Source organism: Barbus barbus, assembly GCF_936440315.1.
Source record: "Barbus barbus genome assembly, chromosome: 12".
Classification (NCBI taxonomy): domain Eukaryota; kingdom Metazoa; phylum Chordata; class Actinopteri; order Cypriniformes; family Cyprinidae; genus Barbus; species Barbus barbus.
The window spans coordinates 7,424,446-7,447,053 of record NC_136740.1 but is presented as its reverse complement, the minus strand read 5'-3'; the positions used below and the strand labels follow the sequence as shown (position 1 = coordinate 7,447,053).

The window sequence follows — 22,608 nt, the reverse complement described above, 5'->3', positions numbered from 1 at the left end:
CAGGATCAGTTGCCTCTTCTCATAGGCCTAGTATTTTCATCGGGTCAGTTGTAGAAAAATCTGATTGGTTGATAACTTTTGACATTTTAATCCAGGTGTGAAAAGAATTCATATCTAGTGCAAGAGCACGGAGAGATGTGTGAGTGCACAGGACAAAGTTTGAGCGCGCACACTTGAGCAAGAGGAGAGAGACACGTTTTAAGTATTTTTTTTTTTGTGCGAGAGCAAACGAAATCCGTGTGCGAGCTGGGAAGTTCCTGCTCGTGCATTATATTAATCTACTTTTGCCCTACAAAAATGCGCTCTCGACATTTGGTAGTAAAATAACACCATAACCGATCGTTCTACACGCTGCTGCTTCAAGTCGAACACACCTAATCTCACAGCCGGTCCGTTTTGATGGCACACTTACGCTCACATCCTGTGATCCTGTAAAATCACATTAACTGAGTGAAGCAGACACCAATTCGCAATTTGTATTACAATATTGACTCTCTTTGCTCAAGTTTGCTGACGAAGTTTCAATCAAAGCCACAGCAAAACTGTTTTGAGTCTCCGAGCATCACACAGCAGCGTTTCGTTACCACGTTGAATGAATCCACTCGCTCATTAAAACAGTCATTTACTGCCATCTACTGGTGGTTTGCTTTCATATATAAAAGTATTGCATTTTTATATCAAAAATATATTAAAGATTAATCTTAAATTATTTATGCATTTGAAATTTTGTGGTGTAAATGCATTTATGGCACATCAGCTTCATCAAAGCCAGATGCAAATTAGCACCTGCTATAATCTCTATGTGCAGTGCATTTTTTCCAGTCTTTGACTGGAATCATGTTTGTTGTACTGTCCCTAAATAACTAAATCTAAATAAACGAAAAAATAAAATAAACAACAACATGCAGAGATGGAATTTCATATTTCCATCTGGAATTTCAGATGCTCCACGTGTAAATGATAATTTCTGTGGAACTACTGTGAACGGAGCCACTGTGTGACGCACGTACGTAACCTACACGCTTGTAAATAAAGTGCATATACTGTATTAGAACTGCATCGCATATAATTATTTATTTCATGTAGCCTTGGAAAACTGTCTAATAATGTGTTTTAAGGATTCTCACCTGTGAAATGCGCCACTTCCGGTATTTTGCCGGTAAGTCGACGCGAGCAAAATTAAGTTGAGGATTTTTAAAAATCGAAGTGTCAAATAAAATCAACGAATCGCAACAGCCCTGTTACGTTTTAAAATGTAAAATAAAGCAAAGAAAAAATGAACACTAATCAGGCATAATGTATTTTTCTGTTATTGTATTATTATTTTACAGCAAGAGTCTCAGATCTAACAGACGATTGCGATCGACGGACTGGCCATCACTGTGCTGTAGGCTGCGTAAAAAATTTAAAGGATAAAAACACAATACCCCCAAATGTAAAACAAATCAAAAAGTTTCATAAAACTAACCGGCATGAGTATACCTATAAGCAACACAAACTTCACTAAAGGAATCCTTTCAGAGACATTTATTTATATTTTATAGATTTTGTATTTATACTTTTACAAGGAGTGTAATGAAAGTCAAAATATGTCTAAATTATTATATTATTATATGTTAATATATTTATATACATTATGTGCATATTAAATAAGTTAGCTGGGAAAAAGACAGGCGCACTAAAAACTGCAAAAAAAAAAAAAAAAAAAAGACAGACGCAGACATCACGTCCGTTGAGAGGAGTGAATAAAGGGCAAGTAAATTGTGCATTCAGTCACACACTGCAGTGAGCCATGATACGTGTTAGCGAAAAATAATAATAACTTCACTGCTACACGTGAATCACGTATGACGTCTGGCTCGACACTTCACTTCCACATGTGATTTTCAAATTCACATGACACGAAAATGAAAACATGGAAGAATTGTGTGATCATTACTTAAAAAAATCAAGTTTTAATAATTTTTGTAGTAGCCTAGTAGTAGCAGTATGTACATTCTGCTGAACAATAGGAATATATTTTTGCCGCAGTGTCTTCAAGTTAAACCAAACATTTATTTCGACGGGTTGCCGTGAATACTAGTGATGGCGAGATGAAGCCTCATGAAGCATTGAAGCTTTTCAGCCAAGTGATTCACAAAAGGGTCAATTTCTCTAAGCTTCATTTGCTCACAATACCACCTGGCGGCCAGAGTGTAAAACAAGCAGATACATGTGGCCTGATGTGATCAGTGATGCACTGTATTTTGCGCCAGTTAAGGCTTAGAAATAACAGTGAAGAAATCCATTTCTACATAGATTAATCTATTTATATGAATATAATGTGTATTTTATAGTGGTATGTAATGATTGCATAACATAACTGTATAATAAACCTATTGGCTTGAAATGAATGGGGCTATCAAATGTGTAAATCAAGTCTTTGCTCATAATAGGCAGGAGTGGAAATATTATTAGTCTAAAACTGGAAAGTGGCTGGGTTTAACAGGGCAGAGGACTGTGAATTTACAAGATTCGAACCGCTTCCTGAACCAGTCAGGCCAAGCGAGGCTTCGGACGTCATTGCTCTAAAGCGATTCAAGCCTCGATACACGCTTCACTGAAAGCTAACACACACTCCGAAACCTTGGCACAGAACGTAACATCACCAGTGAATATCTTTACAGTTGTGTGTATATGATATGACACTAGCTTTACTCCAAATGGAACACATCACGTGACATGTTCTCTGCTTGGGGCAACTCAGTTGCAGCTGAGCAAAAATAAACAATGCCGGGAAAATGTCGCTTTAATAATGTTTGGCTTCAATCTGAAAAGTATAATGCATGGCTTGAGAAAGACCAGGACCCGGGACGAGCAAAATGTAGGCTTTGCCATAAAACGTTCGACATTTCCAACATGGGAGAAGCAGCGCTATCTAGCCATGCTAAAGGTGCAAAGCACCAGTCTGCCGCTGCAGCTGCGCAACAGTCAGCTTCCAACCCGATCGCTGGCTTTTTCACCCAGGTGACTAACGTCGTGACACCCTCTGCCAGCTGCAGTGCTTCCCTCTCCTCCACCACAAAGCAAGGGACCATTTTGAGTGCTGTGTCCAGAAACGAAACCCTCACTGCAGAGGTACTGTGGGTGCTAAAAGTGGCTAATTCTCACTATTCTTACAAGTCTTGTTTCCGGTCATGTTCCCCGACAGTCAGATAGCTGCAAGATTTACATGCGGTGAACGCAAGTGCTCATATATGTGTAATTTTGGACTGGCTCCTTATTTTAAGAAACTGACTTTGGCTAGTGTATCAAAGCAACGAGTATATGTCATGTTATTTGATGAAAGCCTGAATCACTATTTACAGGCTAAACAGTTAGACATGCATGTCAGGCTATGGGACGGGTCCGAGGTGAAGACTAAATACATCGGCTCAGAGTTTATGGGCCATTCATCAGCTCAAGACATCGTTGAAAAAATCAGCAACTTGCTTTCTGAGACCGGAATCAAGAATCTTGTCCAAATCTCAATGGACGGGCCGAACGTAAATTGGAAAGTATTTGAAATTCTCCAGAAGCAAGTGCAGAATGATGTGGGAAAGTCACTAATCAACATAGGTTCGTGCGGGTTGCACATACTACACAATGCATTCAGACATTGATGTAAATCCGCTGGATGGGAAGTCGAACACGGACTCTCTAGCCTGTATTGGCTGTTTCATGATTGCCCTGCTCGTCACAAAGATTTTGTGACAGCAACCGGATGTGACACTCCCATGCTCAAGTTTTGCATGCATCAGTGGATTGAAAATTTGAATGTGTCAGAAAGAGGATTGCTGCTCTGGCCACATGTAAAAAAATACATCGACATGGTAGAGAGAGGTGAACTTCTGAATCCAAAAGTGAAGTCGTTTGATGAGGTGAAGATGCGATGTGCTGATCCTCTATTTCCAGTGAAAGTGGAGATATTTAACAGCATTGCGAGAGAAATCGACCCCTTCCTCACCATGTATCAGTCAGACCAGCCCATGCTGCCTTTCCTTTCTGATGACATGTACAAACTGATTAAAGGTAAGGATAAACATGGATTGTGTGATTTGCTAATGTTTTATTGTACACATTGCAGTAATTAGAAATGCATGCAAATATATTAAATTACATTTTTTTCTGTCATTTTTTTTCATTTTGCAACTTATCTAGAGCAAGATATTGCATAAGTTTAAGTAGGTTAAAAAAAGAATAGCGCGTTTTTGTGTTTCGAAATGCGAGACATGCGGCAATGGAATGAATTAAACGCAAATTCTAGAGAAGTTAAAATTTTTTTTTAAATTGAGCGACACCTACTGGCAAAGTGTTATTTTTTTGGTACTTTTCCCCTTATAACAGCAGAAATTACTTTAGATACTCTGTCATAGAGATTAAAATTTTTATATATATATATATATATATATATATATATATATATATATATATATATATATATATATATATATATATATATATATATATATATATATATATAAATATATATAAATATGATTATTTAAAGTAATTGTTTAGACTATATTTCATTTGTCTAGTGTTACACAGTTATTGTAATGTTCCTTCTTGAAGTCCAATAAATTAATTGATATTTAAATGTTTACAAAATGAAAGTGTTTAGCTCAAAAGATCATTTAGAACATTTAATTTGATTGTAAATTTGCAAATTAAGTGATCAAACTGCATAATAAAACCCCTAATTTTAAAAAAAACTTTTTTTGCAGGCCTCATGGGAAGATTTCGGAAAGAAAAGCACTTGCAAGAGGCCACATCTACACTAAAGCTCCTCCAGGTCCCTTTTCAGGACAGCAGTCTGCACAAGGATAGTTCTCAGGTTGATATTGCATTTGCAGCACAAGTCACTCTCAACCAACTCAAGTCTTCCAAAAACATTTCTGAAAGGCAGAGACTAGAGATTAGGATGGACTGCAAGAAACTCTTGATTGCACTCCTTGAGAAGTTGCTGAAAAAGGCTCCAGCGCATCACACATTAGTGAGAAGCATGCAGTGCCTTGACCCGAGACGTATGGCTGAATGTAAAGAACTGTGCGCAAGTCAAATGAGAAGAATGCTGCACATACTTGTAGGAGCTAAACATGTAAATGAGGCTATGTGTGATGACATCCTTCGAGAATTTAGGGAGTTTTGTGATTTGGCTGCTCTTCAGGCTAAATTCAGGGAATTTTACCCGAAAAACACTCGAGTGGACACCCTGTTGCATGAGACAATGGGGACAAAACCATCATTTTCCAAAGTGTGGGATGTTGTGAAAATTCTGCTTGTCTTGTCACATGGACAGGCCAGTGTGGAAAGAGGCTTTTCCATCAACAAACAGTTAATCGTTGAGAATCAGAGGGAGAGGTCTCTGGTGGCTCAGAGGCTCATTGTTGACCATGTCAGATCTGTAGGGGGCATAACCAAGGTAGAAATCACAAAAGAGCTGCTTCTTTCGGCTGCAGGAGCCAGGCAGAAATACCATGGCTACTTGGAAGAGGAGAAGAAAAAGAAAGAACAGCAAGCTGTTGACTTGAAGAGGAAGGCCCTCACAGATGATCTAGAGCAGTGCTTCTCAAAGTCCGGACTCCGGTCCGGATCCGGACCCGGAGGGAATTCAATCCGGACCCGCTTCTATTTCATATTTCAAGAACACTAATTATATTTCCTACTTTTGATAAACACACGTTAAACTTGTAAATCATTTGTTTATTTATTCTTATTTTTTTATGTCTTTTGGAGAAGGTCCGAAATTGCAGGCGAGATATTGAAACGTTTCCTTCATGACATTTGTTGTCATCATGACATCCAGTGAGCGTATGACGTTTGACGTAATCGGGTGACATTTCACCGCTAATATTTTATTTTTTTTTGTTTTGTTTTGCTATCACTTATATTATGGCAATTTGTCTTATAGCAGTGCCCAGTGTATACATTTATTTGTGGCGGCTTGTCACAATATCAAAACTGACCGCTACAAATAGATTTTCCAAAAGGCTTATACTTCGTTGAATAAACTGAGCACTGCGCGTTTCAAAAATAAAATGCTGCGCGGGTGTTTTTATATGAATGTATCTTTTAAAAGAACCGTCCGTTTTCTTCAGAAAAGCTTTGATGTCAATTTTCATTTGGTCTTTCCTGTAATGGCTGATAAAGTAGCGCTTATTTGATTACAGTCGTTACCGGGGAAACAGCTATATATCACGCTCCAACAGCGCCTCCTGCTGGCAGAGAATCAACTTGCATTTGCTAGTCTGCGGGAAACACTGTCTGTCAGCAAACATAAACAAAAAAGCATGCTTCAGAACTGTTTTGAGAAGGTGCTTAAGTTTTGAGCCATGTATTATTACTATGAATTAGGCTACTACTATTACTATCTTATGCCCTGCAATAACCATTTACGCAAACTCTCTTTTGATATAAAGGGAAAAAAAGAGAAAATCGGCCCAAAAAAATCAGCATCATATATCGGCCATAGGCTGCCCTGATTTCTAAATATCGCCATTGGCCAGAGAAAAAACATTATAGGTCGACTTCTACTGCTGACACTTAATTGTTTTGCCACTTTTGCACTTGTTATTAAAGTATTTTGAATGCAAAGGGAACCTTTTTTTTTTTTAAATGAGTGTTTATTTGTTATATGTTATGTATGTTTATTAAAAACACGTTTTGTAATAACCAATTGTTTCGGACCTTTGACACTGATGAAAATTCAGATTTGGACCTTTAAATGTAGACTTTGAGAACCCCTGATCTAGAGGATTTGAAAAAGAAGAGGGCTAGAATGGAGGCAGACATTTGTGCTCTTGAGAAATCAGCAGATGAATATGCTGAAAAGGCAGAATCTTCAAGCAATCTCACCTTTATCACCAAATCCAACAGTTTCCGCCGAACTGCAAAAGAAAAGAAAGCATCTCTGCAGAAAATTGGAAAACAGATTGACGAGAAGCTTGCAGAAATGAAAAAATAAACTCTGTTGATTATTTTTGGGGAATGGATAATTCAAATACAGATGTTAACTTGTTAAAAATGGTTATCCAGTGAAGTTAAATTTCCTTCAGTTAAAGTTAATGACAATGTTGCTGGACACTTTTATTTATTTATTTTTCGGTTTTACATTGTTGTCTCCCATTGATTTATGTTAATAAATGTCTGAGTTGTCAGGGTTTGACATTATTTATTTTTATTGTGTTACTGTGTCAGCATTATTTAAATAAATATTTATTTTGTATTAAACCGCATTGTTTGTTCATTTATTTTATTCAAGATACGCTGTGGTAAATTTGAACATGGATTTTTATTCTTATTTCACGTATATACGCAGACGTTTTATGGAACATTAAGTCATGAATCCACAAACGAGTTACTAGGAGTGCTGCTTGGGTGTTGAGAGATGTATTCCTCTGGTGCTCTTCAGCTTGGAGATCCAAAATGTTTCCCAAATAAACAGTAGTTCTGAGGCACTATATAACAATATAAGTTTAAAAAGCCTTTTAAACTTGGCTATCCATTAAAAACATGCCAACATGTTTCAGCCTCTGTGGCCTTCTTCAGGGCAAATTTAACAGCATTTTTTTGCCCTGAAGAAGGCCACAGATACTGGTAACCAGGTACTGGTATCTTTGGCAGTGTGTGCAGGTGCCAAGTCCTGTTGGAAAATGAAATCTGCATCTCCATAAAGTAGGTCAGCAGCAGGAAGTGCTCTAAAACTTCCTGGTAGACGGCTGCGTTGACCTTGGACCTCAGAAAACACAATGGACCAACACCAGCAGATGACATGGCACCCCAAACCATCAATGACTGTGGAAACTTTATACTGGACCTCAAGCAACGTGGATTATGTGCCTCTCCTCTCTTCCTCCAGACTCTGGGACCTTGATTTCCAAAGGAAATGCAAAATTTACTTTCATCAGAGAACATAACTTTGGATCACTCAGCAGCAGTCCAGTCCTTTTTGTCTTTAGCCCAGGCAAGACGCTTATGACGCTGTCTCTTGTTCAAGAGTGGCTTGACACAAGGAATGCTACAGCTGAAACCCATGTCTTGCATACGTCTGTGCGTGGTGGTTCTTGAAGCACTCCAGCTGCAGTCCACGCTTTGTGAATCTCCCCCACATTTTTGAATGGGTTTTGTTTCACAATCCTCGGTGCGGTTATCCCCATTGCTTGAACACTTTTTTTTCTACCACATCTTGTCCTTCCCTTCGCCTCTCTATTAATGTGCTTGGACACAGAGCTCTGTGAACAGCCGGCCTCTTTAGCAATGACCTTTTGTGTCTTGTCCTCCTTGTGCAAGGTGTCAATGGTCGTCTTTTGGACAACTGTCAAGTCAGCAGTCTTCCCCATGATTGTGTAGCCTACAGAACTAGACTGAGAGACCATTTAAAGGCTTTTGGAGGTGTTTTGAGTTAATTAGCTGATTAGAGTGTGGCACCAGTGGTCTTCAATATTGAACATTTTCAAAATATTCTAATTTTCTGAGATACTGAATTTGGGACTATCATTAGTTGTCAGTTATAATCATCAAAATTAAAGGAAATAAACATTTGAAATATATCAGTCTGTGTGTAATGAATGAATCTAATATACAAGCTTCACTTTTTGAATGGTATTACTGAAATAAATCAACTTTTTCATGATATTCTAATTTTATGACCAGCACCATTTTTATATATAATAAAATATGAGAATATATGTATATATAAATTTATAAACATAAATATTTAAAAATGTATACCATATTGACCCAAATATAAGACGACCCCCCTTATTTCCAGATGTACCTTTTGGAAAAGGATATTTTCATATTGCATATTTTTCCAATTTTTGTTTTAAAAGTATGGTAAATACTGGTAAAATGTACAAACAAAAATATACACTTTTTGATACCATAAAAATAACAGGTAGCCCATCTGAATTATAAAACATTTAGGCTATCCGTCTCATAGTAGGCTAACCTACCAACACTTTATTAACAGTAGAAGTGAAATCTTATTGTAGTCTTCAAATCTGGCTACTGGCTTACGTTTTAAAATCACTTACAGAGGAAGTTTGGTCCCATCAGGCTAACATGACAGTCACGACTCATGCCGCTGTAAGCTTTTCTTTTTCTTCTTTCACTCACGATCTTTACAACACACATTACATTACATATTTCATGGCACACACGTTTTACGCGTATTTGGCACCACCTATTGTTGTTGGGTGTATTATTGACATGTCAAAGTCTAGACCCTGAATATAAGCTGACCACGTTTTTTCACATGCATTTACAAGAAAAAGACACAGTCCTATATTCGTGTCAATGTGGTATATTTACACACATACATACACACGTGGTCAAAATTGTTGGTACTCTTGGTAAATATGATCAAAGGCGGCTGTAAAAATTAATCTGCATTGTTAATCCTTTTGATCTTTTATTTATAAAATTCGCAAAAATCTAACCTTTTATTGGAGAATAAGACTTTAAAAAAAGGGGGGGGGGGGGTGAATATCATTATGAAATAAACATTTTTTCTCTAATACACATTGGCCACAATTAACGGAACCCTTTTATTCAATACTTTTTGAAACCTCCATTTGCCAGTTTAACAGCTCAAATTTTTTTTCCTATAATGCCTGATGATGTTAGAAAACACCTGACAAGAGATCAGAGATGGCCCATTATAAGATTTTTAACAGAGTCAGTCACTTTTTGATTGTTTATCTGTTGGAATTTGATAGAATCATGATGCCATGTGTCTAAACAAGATGTCCAGGACCTCCAGCAGAAATATAGGCCCACAACATTAAAGATACAGCAGTATATTTCATTGTACACACAGGGTACTTTTTTTTATCCCTGTGTGCACCAAACCCATCTTGAGTCTTTTGCTGCAAAAAATAATTTTTTTCAGTTTCATCTGACCATAGAAGCCAGTCCCGTTTGAAGTTCCAGTCGTGTCTGATAACCGAATATGCTGGAGATTGTTTTTGATGAGCCAGGATAATTTTTCTTGAAACCCTCCCGGACAACGTGGTGATGTAGGGGCTGTTTGACAATTTTTAATTTTTTTTTAAAGGTTTTCTGGCCTGCATTAGGATGATATAGATGCATGTCCTCTTCCAGGCAGTTTTGTAACATTTTCTGTTGATTGGAAATGCTTAATTATTGCCCTGATGGTGGAAATGGGAATTTTCACTGCTCTAGCTCTTTTCTTAAAGCCACTTTACTAATTTGCGAAGCTCAATTATCTTTTGCTGCCCATCAGAAATACAAATATCAATACAATATCTCCAAAAATTTGAATATCGTGAAAGTTTTTTTTTTTTGTAACTTATTTAAAAAAGTGGAACTTTCATATATTTTAGATTCATTACATGTAAAGTAAAACATTTCTGTTTAAAATATCCTTTTTTTAATGATCTTATGTAATATTCTAATTTTCTGAGACACTGAATTTTGGATTTTTATTATCCTGTAAGCCATAATCATCAAAATTTCAAGAAATAAAGGCTTGAAATATTTCACTCTGTGTAATGAATCTATATAATATATGGGTTTCACTTTCTGAAATGAGTGACAAAAAATATTGACCTTTTTCACGATATTCAATTTTTTTTTTAGATGTACCTGTATATTCTTTGGTTTTTCTCATTGTGATGGGTGATAGGGAATTTGGACTGTTTTCCCTCCTATTTATATTTCTCTGAAACGAGAAGCCATGGCTGGATAATTTCATGTTCATAATCTCCCTAGAGTGCTCAAAATTGTAAATATGAATGGGAATACAGTGTTTCCCCAATACATTTTTCCAGCAGCGGTGCTGTTACGTGCCGGAGGTTGTTACCAAGCCGCTCGCGGGGGGTCCGAGGGCATGCACCCCCGGAAGATTTTTTTTTTTTTTCAATAACCCCTTAAACCATGACTTCTGGCAAGTTTTGTGGATAGAAATGCACATTTTGAGACATACAAACTTGACATACCATCAACAGAAGGCATTATTATTGCAGCACGTACCTTGAACTGGTCACAAACAAGATTAGGACAGGATTATTCATGTTTTTCTATTGTGTTAATTTTCAGCTGTAAGGTAGAAATAGATAGTGGAAAAATGAAACTGCACAACCCAGAAAAAGATTATTTACAATTTATTGAAGATTTTATCCTAATGGCAAGGGCCACACCCAATCTGTGAGCACTTAATTTTTCTGGGCTTTTCATAGAACATTCATATCATGTAGGGTGTCATATCAGGTGAGTTTTTATTGATCAGATGTTGGGTTATTTTTTTGTGAAAAAAGGTATGTACCAGGTATCTGCATGAAGAGATTTCAGTGTGCCTGGAGCTGTAGGTATACAGAAATCACGTCAATATGTCTTAATGAATGAATAATGGATCTGATTAAAATCACCCTATTCAGTGTGGAAAAGTCACGCTCACAGTTCACACTGGAGATTGGTATGCCACAGGATTTCACCCATCTGAAAAATGAATGGTATTTTCAATACCAGTGAAAATTCACGGTTTTCGGTACCAATTTCGCAGTTCGCTTTCTACTTTCCACAAGCGCTTGCTCGCTCTCCCATGGCGTCTGTCGTTGCTATGCAACCATGAACAGAGGAGCGCAAAACGAGAGTACCGCGTCGCTTTCCGCGCGCCCACATTTGAACTATTTGCATATGAACGTGAATGTGAACGGTCCCTTATGGCAACGTGACATTAGCCTAATCAAAAATAATTTCCATTTGTGGCTCTTTCCTCCTTTCTTGTCAACAAGTGGATTCAGAGCCATCGCATTAGCAGCGCCGCCGGTCGCCATGTTTGTGTTTTTAGGTATGTAAGTGAATGACGTGAATGTCGTGATATTACTGATCCCGCTGCTTAATACATTGTAGGGGAAACACTGGAATATACTTCAGAGATGTTTTACTTATACGAATTTCTAGGGGTACCAATAATTGTGTCCAAAGTATATTTGAGAAAAACATTTACAGTATTTCATAATGAGATTTTCCCCCATTTTCAATTGTTTTAGTTCAATGAAAGGCTAGATTTTTGTGTCATCATCTTTGATCATATTTACCAAGGGTAGCAACAATTCTGACCACGCGTGTATACATGCACGTGTGTGTGTGTGTGTGCATATATATATATATATATATATATATATATATATATTTAATTTTGTTTTTACTTTTTACCCAAATTATGAAAACCCGTGGATATCTATGGCATTTTGGAAGCAATAGTAAATAATACAAGAAAGGGCAGTGGAATCTAATATTTTTCATTACAATACTATATTTTGTTAATAAAAACCATAGTTTCATTTATGTAACCATGATAATGAGTCATCCATGATTTTATTTGTGGTTACTAGGGCTGTGTATTGCCAAGAGTCTGGCGATACGATACGCATCACGATACAGGGGTTGTGATACGATATATTGTGATACATTGCAATACTGTAAGCAAGGCGATTATATTGGGATATTTCTTATTTTAGGAATAGGATATATATATTTTTAGGAAAGCTGTCATTAAGAACACACCACCATATGCAAACCTTAGCAAAAGATAAATAAAAATATAAATAGTTTAACCAGAACACACTGCAGAACAGACTGGGATCTGCATTTGCAATAATCAGTCCCTATAACATTCAACATTATTGAACCACTTTTTGTGCAGTACGAGTAAATGGGGACATATTCAAGTGCTTACATCAGGGGTGTCAAAGTCAAATGGACGGAGGGCCAAATAAAAAATTTAGCTACAAGCCGAGGGCCGGACTGTTCGAATGTTCATTGAAAAATTTTTAAATGACGCATATAGTCTAGTGAACCTAATTGAACCTACTGAAAACCTAACAAATATATTCCAATATGATCAGATAAATAAAGCAATATTTTCTTATGGCTCTGTCAGTAATCTTTAATTTTCAACAGACACAAAAGACAAATTTCCTTTATATAAAAATCCCCATAACATGAACATTAAATGAAAGAAACCGGTATTCAAGGCACCATCAGTAGCCTATATTTTCTATTTTAGCAAAAGTGGGCTAAATTTACTTCAAAGAAAAAAACAATAATAGCAATTTTCTATCATCCACTCAACTGAAATATTTTTAAAATATAATTGGATTGAAATACAATAAAATAAAGTGCAAAAATCTATTAATCAAAAACAACACTTTGTTTAAGGAGAAGTAACATGCAGTGAAAACAAATATTAAACTTTAACTTTTAAACTTGAACTGAGTAAAAACTCTAAATATGTGATTGCACAGTAATGTTCACTTGTTTGAGGTTGATACTTGGTGGTGTCCCATCTTTTCCACAAGTTCATCAATGTTCGGGGTAAGGCTCTGAGCTGAGGAAATCCTCAGAATTGAGTGGAGGTGTTCAGCAGTAAGTCGACTTCTGTGTGATGTTTTGTTCAGGTTCATCAAAGAAAACAGTTGTTCACACAGGTATGTGCTGCCAAACATAGACAACGTTTGAGCAGCCTGGATGCGCAGCTGGGGCATTGTGTCGGGGAGGAAACGGGCGAACTCCGCAGCACCCACTGCCGCATATTTTGCCCTCAGTGCATCATTGCATTGGAGGTCAATCAACTCCATTTGGAGGTTTGGTGGTGAGCTTTCCACGTCAACAGCAAATGGGTTACCGAGCAGTTCCAACCTGCTTTTTTGTGCTTCAAAGTCAGCAAATCGGCGTCGAAAGTCAGCGGCAAGCATACCTATTTTATCAGCCAACTGTGCGCTCGGGAACGCACTGGTAGAGTGCTTCTCTTTCATGGTCTGGCAGCTGGGAAAGTGGCTCAAATTTTCTTTCCGCATCTGCGTCTCCCACAGAGTCAGTTTGGTTTTAAATGCCTTCACTGTACTGTACATATCAGAGATGACATGATCCCGACCCTGCAGCTGCAAGTTCATTGCATTCAGATGACTCGTAATGTCACACAGAAAAGCCATTTCACACAGAAACATTTCGTCTCGGAGTTGTGTTGTGTCTTTCCCTTTGCTGTCCAAGAACAGACAAATCTCCTCACGAAGCTCGAAACATCTTTGAAGCACCTTTCCCTGGCTTAGCCATCGCACCTCTGTGTGATAAGGCAAATCACCATGCTCCGTTTCTAACTCCGTCAGAAATGCCTTGAACTGGCGGTGATTCAAACCTTTGGCTCTGATAAAGTTAACTGTGCGCGTGATGATGCTCATTACATGCTCCATTTTCAAGGCTTTACCGCACAACGCTTCCTGGTGTATGATACAATGATAAACTGTCAGCTCACCTGTCGCGTTTTCCTCTTGCATCTTTTCCCGTATCTTCGCCACCAGTCCGCTCCTGTGTCCACACATCGCAGGTGCTCCGTCGGTTGTCAAACCCACGAGTTTTTCCCAAGGCAGCTCCATCTCATTTACACATCTTGACACCTCTTCATACAAATCATGCCCCGTAGTTGTGCCATGCATAGGACGTAAAGCCAAAAACTCCTCTGTCACGCTTAGGCTGGAGTCCACTCCGCGGATGAAAATTGACAACTGGGCAATGTCAGAAATGTCGGTGCTCTCATCCACAGCCAAGGAATATGCAATGAAATCTTTTCCCTTTTTCACAAGCTGCTCTTTTAGATTGATAGACAACTGGTCTACTCTCTCGGCAATGGTGTTTCTGCTCAGACTCACATTTAAAAAGAGTTGCCTTTTTTCTGGGCAAACTTCGTCACAAACTTTAATCATGCAGTTTTTGATGAAATCCCCCTCCGTAAATGGCCGGGCTGATTTAGCGATCTCTTCTGCCAAAATAAAACTGGCCTTGACAGCAGCCTGGCCTTGTGATTTGGCTTTTTTGAACAGAGCCTGTCGAGATTTGAGGCCTCGTTTTAATTCCTCTGCCTTTTGTAGCCTTTGTTCCATGTCCATATTCTTGTTTTTGTCCGCGTGTTTCGTTTCATAATGTCGTCTCAGATTATACTCTTTCAGTACCGCCACACTTTCTCCACACAGAAGACACACAGGTTTTCCAGCTACCTCCGTGAACATATACTCCGACTCCCACCTTGTTTGAAACCCCCGGTTCTCAGTGTCCACCTTCCGTTTTGCCATTTTTGATGGGTATCTGAAAGTTAATTTTACTGTGATGCTGACGACTGCTGTGCCAATAAATATTGAAATGAAGCAGCCTACTGCTCGGTGCGTCACCGTTGCATTGTGGGAAATGTAGTATTGGTGCGTGTAAAAGATCTGCGGGCTGCCGGCTTGCTGCGGTCTGCGGGCCGGTTCTAATAATAAATCAAGATCATCCCAGGGGCCGTAAAAAACCTTCTCGCGGGCCGGATGTGGCCCGCGGGCCTTGACTCTGACATATGTGGCTTACATGATTCTTTAGTTAAATGTATGAATAAAATGTATTTTATAAAAAGATAAAAAATATATATTTATAGACTCTACTTTAAAGGTTCACAGTTTAAGTTTACAATTGTGACATGCAATGTCATAACATTTTATCTGAACAAAAAATTTAATCTGCTTAATATCAATGAAAAATAAAGTGCGTGCAGGATTCTTAAAGAAAACAAAACAATTGTAAAACAATCAAATAAATACAGATGTTAAGCATTCTCAGAACTTTTCAACTTGGATTTCACAGGTTTTTCAGTTTGTAATTATGCTCCGTGTAGAGTTGCAGAGCCTGAGGCGTGAGCACCACCCAACTGCACAAAACGCCCCCGAATTACGAGAGAAAGCTGCAGCTGCACGGCGACTCTACCATCCGCCACGCCCCGCGCAAAGGCTCTTCAACGCGGGACGCGGCAAGTGGCAGAACCGAGGTTGCGCTCGTGCCGCGGCCCCTGGGCGGACATTACCACAAAAGCCCAAATGGTGCCACACTTCGGCTTTGTACATCGAAACGAGAACTGGAACAATTCTTTCATCTTCCATTACTGGCAGCGAACTATATTAACGCTAACATTAGTGGAGTGTATTTCATGTCACTGTTTAAGTTCAGAGATGAGGACTAGCGGTCGGGATATGAACTCAAAACGAAACAACTGCCATGAATATTGTATGATTTAAAAAAATAAAATCCGATATCGATATTCGGTTTTGGAGAATCGATACAGTATCGCCAAACAAAATATTGCGATACTCACGTGTATCGATATTTTCTTACACCCCTAGTGGTTACATAGGTTTTTGTCTTAATATTCCTAACCATACCATTCACAAAAAGTTATTCTACACTTTCAGGGATAAATATCGTTTCTATGCATGTTTGCTGCGAGCACGCTTTGATGAGAACAAACATGAGAAGGACATGATGAAGGCCACCATGATGCTGAAGGCAGGTGAGGAGGAATTCTGGGCCAATCAGCACCCACAGCCCTACTTGTTCCCAGAGTCACCCGGAGGAACATCCTATGAAAGATATGAGTGCTACAAAGTAAGTGACAAAGTAAAATACATGTTGTGTAGTCTCTGGCAGTTTGCTGCTGTTTTCGTACAGGACTATCTATCCAGGGTTTCCACAGAGCATTGAAAACATTAAAAGTCATTAAATGGACTTAGCTAAAATTAAGGCCTTAAATAGCTAATGGAGTTACCATATGACAAGAATTAATTTCTATTCATTTCCTTATTCTGAAAATAAAACAAAACAAAAAAAAAGCCTATATATTTCACTACGGGAATTAAAAGGGCTATTAAGATAGACTAGATGTGCTGTTTTTAAATCACATGACATTTGAATGTCATGTGAAAATCTTTTTCCCACTGTCACCATCACACGTAAGACACCTGTTGAAGTGCTCCAAAAATTGCTCTATTAACCTCATTTCTAAATATCTCTCTTCAAGGGGGATTTTTTTTGCAGCATATTTAAATCAATTAGATATTTTTATTCACAATTTAACTTTGTCTAGCATAGTTTTACTGTAAATAAAAAAATATTGTTGTGGTGTACCACTGTGGAAAAATAGGTATGTTGTCATATGGCAGTGCTGTACCACAGTGGAATTGCAGGAATTTCCCCATTGGCATTTTTGTAGATAGTTGCATCAATAATATGAATTCACATATTTATTTGAAGTGCTTATTGTAGTATAGTTGTATTTATGTATAAATAACAAAACTATTTATTTTCAGAAAGAAAATATAGTAATATTTTACGGAAGGCCAATAATAGGTCTTCCATGTGATGAGGGTGAAGATGAGTTAGTTTTCACTGAAAGTTAAATGATAGGGATCTACTTATTTTAGTTTTGCATGAGTTCCGAGTATATAAATCTGTCAATTTATAAAATAAACTTATTTGAAAAAATATTTAATGGTTAGAAGAAAATGTATACCATAGAATGTTTGATTTCTACAGGCATCAAAGAAAATTAGATGGTTTTAGAGAAAAATATTACCATTTTATTTGGAATATAGTGCCTTCATAATTAATAACTTTATAATTTTCTGTCGCAAAATATGTACAATGTTGTGATACACTGAACCAGTTTGGTAGTTGGCTCCGAATGGTGCAAAATTGTTGTAATGCTGTATGTTTGGACAGTGGGACACTGGGACATGGAGAAGTAAAACTAAGAGCAGAGAAAGAAATAGTGTAGTGTAATTGAGCAATTTCAGGGAGAATGATTCTGATTTTATTACATTCGTTGTAAATGATGATTGATAATGAATAATGTATTAACAGTAATTTGAAAACAAATGGTAAAAACAAAAAGTGAAAATGGCGCCGCTGTGTTCGGACGCCGTTCAGGCCGCTCCGCTGAGATTTTGTTTTAACTTACTTTTTTACTTACTTTTACTTTCTCTTTTTACACATTCCACGTCGGCACTGATCACCTACAACATAGAAACACTTTTGGACATTGGAAACCGCTACACTAACCTGTTCCAGGACACTTTATCCAGGAATCCTTCATGGCCTCTGGAGATTCTTCGGAACTCGGAGATGAACAATAACCCCCCCGAGGCAACGGATCAAGAAACACCGCGGGAAACGCGCTGGGATTCGAGATAGACTCCACAAAAGGGCTCACAGTCCTCCTCTCCCAAGCATTCTGCTCGCAAATGTCCAATCCTTGGAAAATAAGATGGACGATCTTAGAGCCAGGATTAGTTTCCAACGGGACATAAGGGACTGCAACATCCTTTGTTTGTCAGAAACGTGGCTTTCGTCCATGGTCCCGGACACTGCTGTTATGCCGAGTGATAACTTCTCTGTTTTTCGGACGGACAGAACAGCAGAGGCCGGTAAATCCAGGGGTGGAGTGTGTTTCATGATTAACAAGAAATGGTGTGATCCCAGGAATATCTCCATTCTGTCACGTTCCTGCTCTCCTCATCTGGAACATCTTTCCATTATTTGCCGCCCATTTTAGCTGCCCCGGGAGTTTTCATCGATCATTGTTACTGCTGTGTACATTCCACCACAGGCGGACACCGGCTTGGCTTTGTCTAAACTTCACAATGTGCTCAGCGGCTACATTAACAAACATCCTGACGCTGGATCATTGCTACACTCAGTTCAAGAATGCCTACAAAGCCCGCTCACTACCGGCTTTTGGCAAATCGGACCATGCCGCCATTTTTCTAACACCGGAATACAAACAAAGGCTCGTTCAGGATCCTCCGGTGCAGAGAGTACTGACGCGCTGGTCCTCCCACTCAGAGCCTATACTGCAGGCAGCTCTTGATGACGTCGACTGGGACATGTTCCGGGCGAATTCTTCTGACGTCAGCGAGTTCACGGATGTAGCATTGAGCTTTGTAAACACGCTAACCGAGCAAGCTACAGAAACAATAACTATAAGGACATTCTCCAACCAGAAACCGTGGGTGGACAGAACAATCCGTGCTGCGGTTAACACACTACAATGAGGCTCTTCTGACCGGGAATATGAGCGAGTACAAAGCATCGTGCTATGCTCTCCGACGCGCAGTAAGAGCCGCTAAACACAGATACAGAGAGAGAATGGAGTCTCATTTCCAGCTCAATGACTCTCGACGGATGTGGCAGGGACTGAGGACCATCTGTGCCTTCGGAAACGAATCTTCCGTGGAGGTGAGAGCAGATCTGTTGCTGGCCGACGAGTTAAACACCTTCTTCGGCCGCTTCGATTGCAACGGCGGCGTCGCGTCTCTGCTGACCAGCGCATCAGGAAGCAGCAGGCAGAGCAGCGATGATACTGTAATCACCGTGTCGGAGGATGACGTTCGGAGGGCGCTAAAGAAAGTGAACGTTATGCAAGCAGCCGGACCTGATGGGATAACCGGCCGTGTCCTGCGCCGATCAGCTCGCTGGTTTGTTCACTTCCATCTTTAATGAGTCCCTTGCTACCTCTGTGGTTCCCACCGCATTTACAAAATCTGTCATTATCCCTGTGCCAAAGAACAATAAACCCTCTTGCCTGAATGACTATCGCCCAGTTGCCCTCACATCAATAGTCATGAAGGTTTTTGAGAGACTTGTAAAGAGCCACATCTGCTCCTCCATCCCTGATACTTTGGACCCTCTTCAGTTTGCCTATCGCCCAAACAGATCCACTGACGATGCCATCTCTCACGTCCACCACTCTTCCCTCACACACTTGGACAGCAACAATGGGAATTATGTAAGGCTGCTATTCATTGACTATAGCTCAGCTTTCAACACTATAATCCCCATCAAGCTGGCTTCTAAACTCACAGACCTCGGCCTAAACCCCTCACTCTGTGACTGGATTCAAGACTTCCTCACCGGCAGACCTCAAGTGGTGAAAGTTGGCCAGTTCACCTCAAACTCCATCACCCTCAACGTAGGAGCCCCACAGGGCTGTGTCCTGAGTCCCCTGCTCTACTCTCTCTACACGCATGACTGCGTGTCTTCTCACAGCTCCACATCTATTGTCAAATTCGCTGATGATACTGTGGTTCTGGGCCTCATCTCCAACAATGATGAGACTGCATACTTGGATGAGGTAGAGAGACTCACATCATGCTGCCAGGACAACTGTCTCTCTCTGAATGTGAGCAAAACTAAAGAGCTGATCATGGACTTTAGGAAGAGACAGCAGCAGCCCTACACTCCTCTTATGATCAGTGGGACCCCTGTGGAGAGGGTGAGTAACTTCAAGTACCTCGGTGTAAACATCTCCGAGAACCTGACTTTGACTACACCCATCCAAACACAGGTTAACCCTCTGGGGTCTGAGGTAATTTTGGGGCCCTTGAGATGTGTTGACATGCCCTGATATTTGTGCTTATTTCAGCTACTTATAATATACTATTGACCAACATGTATTTTTTTTGTATTCAGCACAAACTATGCTACAATAATATGTGACCAAGGTGGATGTACATGTTTGCATTTGTTAGAAAAAAAATATTATGTGTGGTTAGTAAGTTTTGGGGAAAAAAATGTAGCTGAAATAAGGCATACAAGCCACACTAAATCGTCCTGAATATGACTTTTGTGTAATCAGTCTTCTACAATTCTACAATTATGTGAAAATCATTCAGCTTACTCGTTCACAGAAAACAATATATTGATTTAAATTTTTAAAGACATGTTTTGTGATCGAAGGCCTATATGCGAGGGAGTGGTAATGGTCTTGAATATTAAGTGATTCTCACCTGAGAGACAAAGGGCCCTCCCCTAAAGCTGCTAATGGGCCATCAGTGTGACTGTGACTGAGGCAGGTAAGAGAGAGAGTGTGAGGAGACTGAAAAAATGGGGTTTTTAAATTATTTGTATTTTATTTACAACACAGTATAATCAAAACATACATAATGAAGATCAAAGACACATTATTGTGCACACTGATCTACCCACAGAGATGTGAACAGACTTTGAGTCATTCCTGCAACAGATTCTGTTCAACAAGTGGAACAAGTACATTACATTTACTTATTTCCATGGATTCAAGAAGAAAAAACATAATCAGTAGTCAAGGATCTTGTTTTACCATAGAATATCAGTGTAGTTGACCATCTGATGTTGGTAGAGCGATCTCAGAGGAAAACATCTTGAAGAAAGTCATCAGGATTCATCTGTGGTTCAGGTACCTGATTCAATAAAATACAAACAACCAAAAACATTTGTGAGCATAGACTCATGCATGCTTTGTACTATTGTACACAAAAAAAATACATTTTATATCTGAGAAACTAATTATTATTGTTTAGTACGTTATTAAAATCTATTTTTGAACAGAGTAGGCTATTAATAATAAACATGTTGTAAACATACTTAGACTCGTAGCATTCATCATGTTACAATGTACTCTCATATTACTTTTATTGTTTTATATAGAGCATGAAAACAACAGTTTGGGGAAAAAAATCCCCCCAAAAAAACAACTATGATTTTGCAGTCATATAGTCTAGTATGCATGATTTTTATAGAAGCTGTTATGATTCTGCAGCCATAGACTCATGTATGCTGTGAACCACAAAAGGATGTAATTTGTACTATAAAAAATATTTTATATCTAAGAAAATATTATTGTTTAGCACGCTATTATAATCTATTTTTGAACAGAGTAGGCTATTAATAATAAACATGTTGTAAACATACTTAGACTTGTAGCATTCATCATGTTACAATATACTCTCATATTATTGTTTTATATAGAGCATGAAAACAACATCGTGCCGTAAGAAATTGAAGTACAATGAATTGTCCATCATATTCAAACACTGTAGTCTGGAATTACAGTTTGGGAAAAACAACTATGATTTTGCAGTCATATAGTCTAGTATGTATGATTTTATAGAAGCTGTTATGATTCTGCAGCCATAGACTCACATATGCTGTGAACTACAAAAGGATGTACTTTGTACCATTAAAAAAAGGATATTTTATATCTGAGAAACTAATTGTTATTGTTTAGCACGATATTAAATCTATTTGTGAACATTAAACATTCTTAGATGCGTAGCATTCATCATGTTGTCGTTTGGGGAAAACCCAACTAAACGCGTTCAGGTTTGTCACAATAACACGCTAACTAATGCAAAAAAGAAGCATTTACTTACTTATCAGATCGATCGATGTATTCTGGAAGAACTCTTGGCTCTTATTCTGAGGTAAATCCAGCCTTTACTCAGCGCGTCTTCTTCCAGAAACAAACAGCAGCAGAGATGAACGGAGTCTCATGACTGTGTTTGTTGTTGGGCGTCTCCAAGCGTGCGCGCGTCACGTGGTTATTTACATGTGAACACGAGGGGGCGGGATCACATTAGAAATAATGAGTTAGACTGGACAGACTGAACATCGTGTCGGTTTCATACGGATTACTTTATCACAGAACATTTGTTTTTGACAACACTTACTTCAGTTGAAAGCAGACACTTTAGGCTTTCTATATATATAACTGTCATGTTTCTGTGTTGAGTATTTGCTGAGTTACACTTCATTTTAGTGACGCGTTACTATAAATATATCGCGGAGAAGACAGACAGCGTACCCTGTTTGTTTTCTTTTTTCCCCAAAACCACAAAGTTTTGTTGTAATCGTGAGTGTACTCAAAAAAAAGTAGACACTTAACAGTTTCGATTGATGTATAACACTTATTTGTGTGACCAAAATCAACAGAGCATTTTTAGTGTC

General features: G+C 38.6%; 1 protein-coding gene across 1 annotated transcript in view; it reads left to right on the top strand.

Annotated features, from left to right (window-relative positions):
- The window catches only part of LOC306878059 (NADH dehydrogenase [ubiquinone] 1 beta subcomplex subunit 9-like), an 87,388-nt gene that overhangs the window by 18,452 nt on the left and 46,328 nt on the right, over positions 1 to 22,608 (top strand). The window contains exon 2 of the mRNA XM_079430155.1: positions 16,260 to 16,452. Within this exon, the coding sequence (XP_079286281.1) occupies positions 16,260 to 16,452 (193 nt within the window). The remainder of the gene's footprint in view (positions 1 to 16,259; positions 16,453 to 22,608) is intronic.